We start from the raw sequence: 5,716 nt of genomic DNA on the forward strand, positions 1-5,716 counted from the left end.
AGAAGTGAATTCATGTTCGTGGTAATCGTGGATTAGAATAACTTCCCCTCATCTCTTCTCATCGTGGGTGATTGACAGCTCAAACATTTCCTTTCAGAAGCCACACACTTACTCAGCTCAGTGTCTGCGGTGTGTGTGTGAGTGTGTGAGTGTGTGAGTGTGTGTGTGTGTGTGTGTTAGTGAGTTAGGGCTGTCAAAATTGCTCAAAAATGACGTTCGAATATTCCCTCTAAAAAACACACATATATTCGAACTAATCGAATATCTGGTTGCGCATTTTTTCAATGACGCGCATTACGTCAATAACAGGACAAATTAAAGGTATTGTAGGTAGAATTCCCCAAAAATGCTTTTTTCCAAATTTGTTTAAACTGTCTTTATATATCAATCCATAATTAAAATGTAAGTACTCTGGAAAAGAAATGATAAAAATCGAGTGTCTGTAGTTCTCTCAGGACTGTAATAAACACAGCTCATTATTCCATTCGGGACGAAAGAAATGATTGGCTGGTGCGACTGTCACTCTCCCTCGCTACCATGGATACCACCTCTGCTGATACAGGAGCAGCCCACACGCGCGCACACGTTTGAAGAGGCAAGGAAGCTAGTAACAATTATGGCAGAGAAAAAACAGTCAGGATTCTCAGTACCTGCATATAGAGGCAGCGAAGTCAAACAAGTTAAAAAAGGAAGACAGTATTTGAAAAGGCTATGAACAAAAAGTCTTTGGATAAATAAAGAAATCATATGAGAGTCAGTATCGGCGTGGCTTTCCAGCGGTGGCGACAACTGAGGGATCTCATTCTCAAGGGGCTGAAAAGTGACTCCATGATGGCTTTATTTCGGGCTGGACAGGTAATCTTGCTGTTTTCATTTTGATAGCATTTATTTTTTCATGAAGCATGTATCACTAGCACACGTAGCTACCTAATATAGCTACCTAACGTTACGTAGCATAACTAACGTTACACTGGCTTAGCTATGACGGTGTAACTTTGGTGTCGACTGGTGTAACGTTACTGTTAGTGAGCCAGGGTTGAGACGATAAATAAGCAATAGGCCTTACATTTTAATTATGCATTGATATATAAACACAGTTTAAACAAATTTGGACTACTTGTATAGGTAGTTTATTTAAATTTAAACATATTTAACAACGTATTACCTACACAAAAACAAGTCAACATTACAGTACACTAATGTTTCTGTTTAACGTTAAATAAAATGAGGCAAACAATTCCAGGAAATGTCACAACAAACTTTTACCCTGAGGTTCATAAAAAAATAAAGTGCTATTACAAACGAAAAAGGCTACTTACATTATTGGTGCTTGTATTAAAAAAAGGAAGAAAAAAAACCTTACATAGCTTGCATACAACTTTATCTCGCGGCTCCACAATTTCACCATCCACCGTCCAAAATACGAAGTACTTCCAGACACGGCTTTTTAGATTTTGGGGGGTTAAAATCACTTTCTCTGCTGCGGTCGAGTTGGGCTCTGAACTTTCTGCCATCTTCCATGCAAGTCAACTCTCAGCAGTGACGCTGTGCCAGTGCGACTCAGCTGTGACCTGTTCCTGACCCCTCAGGCGGTGCGCGCGCCTCCGCTACTGCGTTTCCCCCACATTCGAATATACATTTTCACCTTCGAATTTCTGTCTTTTAAAACTATTCAAATATATATTCGAATTTAGAATATTCGTTGACAGCCCTAGAGTGTGTGAGAGAGAGTCTATCTGTATGTATGTGTGTGTGTGCATCGTGTGTGTGTGTGTGTGTGTGAGAGTGTGCATGCGTGTGAGAGAGAGTGTGTGTGTGTGTGTACGTACCAATGTGTTATACTTCAGTTCTCCAGTGAAATCCTCCTCCATATCCTCACACTGATACAGACAGGCATCTGAGAGACAGACACACACACACAGATTATGTAAATATATATATATATATGTGTGTGTGTGTGTGTGTGTGTGTGTGTGTGTGTGTGTGTGTGTGTGTGTGTGCATTATTTCAGGCCTCCTCTGATTACAGCAGTTCCAGCTCATCAACACACGGTAATGTCGCAGCAAGAGGAAGTGAAAAATGATCTGCAACAGAAGATCTTCACGTTCTCTAACACACACCAGCGTTCAGAGCAGAAACACATGCACACATCAGCACAACTACACACTTCATGAGTGTCATTCAGTTTGCATTACATTAACACCACTACTCTTAAGCAAAGACATTGTTAAAATAGTCCATGTGACGACAACAGGTTCAATCTTAATGTTATGAAGCGACGAGAATACTCATTGTAGGCAAAAACGAGTTTGGAACGACATGAGGGCGAGTAATGACAGAATTTTAATTTTTTGGTGAACTAAACCTTTATTCTCCATCACTAGTCGAGCAGCCTTTAACTAGTTCTCCATCACTAGTCGACCAGTCTTTAGCTAGTTCCCCATCACTAGTCACACAGCCTTTAACTAGTTCTCCATCACTAGTCGAGCAGCCTTTAACTAGTTCTCCATCACTAGTCGAGCAGCCTTTAACTAGTTCCCCATCACTAGGTGAGCAGTCTTTAACTAGTTCTCCATCACTAGTCGAGCAGCCTTTAACTAGTTCTCCATCACTAGTCGAGCAGTCTTTAACTAGTTCCCCATCACTAGGTGAGCAGTCTTTAGCTAGTTCCCCATCACTAGTCACACAGCCTTTAACTAGTTCTCCATCACTAGTAACACAGCCTTTAACTAGTTCTCCATCACTAGGTGAGCAGTCTTTAGCTAGTTCCCCATCACTAGGTGAGCAGTCTTTAACTAGTTCTCCATCACTAGGCGAGCAGTCTTTAGCTCGTTCCCCATCACTAGTCACACAGCCTTTAACTAGTTCTCCATCACTAGTCACAGAGCCTTTAACTAGTTCTCCATCACTAGTCACAGAGCCTTTAACTAGTTCTCCATCACTAGTCACAGAGCCTTTAACTAGTTCTCCATCACTATTCGACCAGTCTTTAGCTAGTTCCCCATCACTAGTCACACAGCCTTTAACTAGTTCTCCATCACTAGTAACACAGCCTTTAACTAGTTCTCCATCACTAGGCGAGCAGTCTTTAGCTAGTTCCCCATCACTAGTCACACAGCCTTTAACTAGTTCTCCATCACTAGTTGAGCAGTCTTTAACTAGTTCTCCATCACTAGGTGAGCAGTCTTTAACTAGTTCTCCATCACTAGTAACACAGCCTTTAACTAGTTCTCCATCACTAGTCGACCAGTCTTTAGCTAGTTCCCCATCACTAGTCACACAGCCTTTAACTAGTTCCCCATCACTAGTCACACAGCCTTTAACTAGTTCTCCATCACTAGTCGACCACTCTTTAGCTAGTTCCCCATCACTAGTCACACAACGTTTAACTAGTTCTCAATCACTAGTAACACAGCCTTTAACTAGTTCTCCAGCACTAACTAGTTCTCCAGCACTAGGCGAGCAGTCTTTAACTAGTTCTCCATCACTGGTAATACAGCCTTTAACTAGTTCTCCATCACTAGGCGAGCAGTCTTTAACTAGTTCTTCATCACTGGTAATACAGCCTTTAACTAGTTCTCCATCACTAGGCGAGCAGCCTTTAACTAGTTCTCCATCACTAGTCACACAACTTTTAACTAGTTCTCAATCAATAGTAAGACAGCCTATAACTAGGTCAAGCAGTTGAGCAGCCTTTAACTAGTTCTCCAGCACTAACAAGTTCTCTAGCACTAGTCACACAGTCTTTAACACACCCTCCATCACACCAACACACAGACACAGACACACACACAAACACACGCACACTCAAACACACACTCACACACACACTCACACACACACACACACACACACACACATTCACACCCACACACACGCACGCACGAACACACACACACACACACACACACACACACACACACACACACACACACACACTCACCCCAGTCCTCGCTGGTTAGCAGGTTATCTGCACAGTAACGGCTGTCGGACAGCAGCAGATCCGCGGTCATCATCGCACAATCACCGGGACTAACCGGGAATCACAGATACCAGCTGACTTTCCCGCGCGCGGGGGGATCCATACGTTAGAGAAACACCCGAAAACAAGACAAAGATTAATGTATTGGTTTTGTTTAATGGTTTAATACGCCATAACGCCCCGTCGCTCGACTGACATACAGACAAGGAAACACATTTCCCTAACAAGTCCCGCCTCTTTTTGATCTGATCATCCAATCGGAGTGTAGAACACTCTGGAAACCTAGGACTGTTATTGGATGAGGGATCAGCCAATGGTGTGCTGCTCTCTTGGGAGGGCGGGCTATAGTCGCTGAATGACTGATGCAGAAGCCACTGAAAACACGGTATGAATTCACTGGTGATTGATGGAATTTTTAACCAATGGAATTATTGATAATATGGATTTTTTTTTTATTCAGCGATCTACACACTGATCTACTTCGCTCCTTCGTCTTCGTATTATTGTTTTTTCCTGCAGATTTCCCCCTTTTTGCATAAAGTGTAGTTCCGTCATTTAAATTGACCTGACTTTGAATTCGACAGCTATTATTATAGAGTGTTTGTGCAATGTTCTTGAATCTGCCACTCTTACATAACTCGCACAGATCATGTGACCATATCTTGATTCTCACGTGGAGTCCAGCATTAGAACAGCTGATCTCACACCAGTTTTACCCCAAATCAAACTTTTACACTTTTTAAACACAGTGATCCGCCATATTGGAGCGGTCGCTGAACATTCGAGAGCAAGTTGACTGAGCGTCTGCAACAGTTAGACGCAAGTATGAAATCTAGACTTCAGCAGATGATTAAACACAATACAACTAGACAACTGTGTTAGCTAACACAACATTAAAGATTTACCATGTAGGCAAAGTAAAAACATGCAGCCAAAAATTGAGTTTAATACATATAAAAACACAAACCAACACATTCTCACACATGTGAAAAGTTATTCAATTTCTTCGGGAATTTAAATCTCATTGGTTTCACAACCAGAAGATGTGCAATGTTGTGGCATCATTGACTCTTACTGTGAGTGATGACAGGTTGACTGTTCCAAGATGGCCGACACACTGATGTGTCTTGAGTGGTCGAATGTGGTTTCTACGTACACATATCTATGGTTCTAAGAACTAAATTCACTTTTTGGAGCCATTATTTCATTATGAATGAGAGAAGCGATGGACGGGGCCAGTGGTTCTGGGCCCGTCACTGTAACGTGATGCTGGTTTCTGGGTTTCTGGCCAGCAGAAACGCATCATCTCTGGATCCGTGACGGAAAGTGATCAGCCCATCATTGTCATTAGTTTCATGAGTCTCCTCTGGCTTCAAACTCTTAATGGAACATGGATGAAACCTAGTGGACTTTCAGGTGTAGCGCATCCACAAACTGACACACAAACTCATTTTCATATAAATCTCACAACTTATTTACAGTTATGACTAGAGTAGACCATGAGTTAGTTTGTTTGAGTATTTTATATAAATGCACTTTCAGACTAGTTTCTTTCATGCAATACATTTTCATTACTATCAATGTAAACCTCTGTAACCTTTGCTGTATTTCACACTGTGTGTGTGTGTGTGTGTAGCTGTTTACAGTAGATAAGTGCAACACTGTCAATATGATTGATTTTCAATTATATATATATATAAACAGAATATACTTAATAAAACACCTTAAACTAAA

At 41.4% G+C, this 5,716-nt stretch overlaps 2 protein-coding genes across 3 annotated transcripts in view; one reads left to right on the top strand and one right to left on the bottom strand.

Annotated features, from left to right (window-relative positions):
- The window catches only part of atf6b (activating transcription factor 6 beta), a 37,208-nt gene extending 32,982 nt beyond the window's left edge, over positions 1–4,226 (bottom strand). For both annotated transcript variants that reach the window (XM_077232587.1, XM_077232586.1), the window contains exons 1-2: positions 3,944–4,226; positions 1,830–1,897 (exon numbers count right to left, since the gene is read on the bottom strand). In XM_077232587.1, the coding sequence (XP_077088702.1) occupies positions 1,830–1,897; positions 3,944–4,016 (141 nt within the window). In that variant the 5' untranslated portion in view covers positions 4,017–4,226. The remainder of the gene's footprint in view (positions 1–1,829; positions 1,898–3,943) is intronic.
- LOC143740618 (uncharacterized) overlaps positions 1–5,716 on the top strand; it is a 132,101-nt gene that overhangs the window by 20,746 nt on the left and 105,639 nt on the right. The gene's annotated exons all lie outside the window — the stretch shown is intronic.

The sequence above is a fragment of the Siphateles boraxobius genome, unplaced genomic scaffold (assembly GCF_051911475.1).
Source record: "Siphateles boraxobius isolate OS27281-9 unplaced genomic scaffold, OSU_SipBor_1 177, whole genome shotgun sequence".
Lineage (NCBI taxonomy): Eukaryota > Metazoa > Chordata > Actinopteri > Cypriniformes > Leuciscidae > Siphateles > Siphateles boraxobius.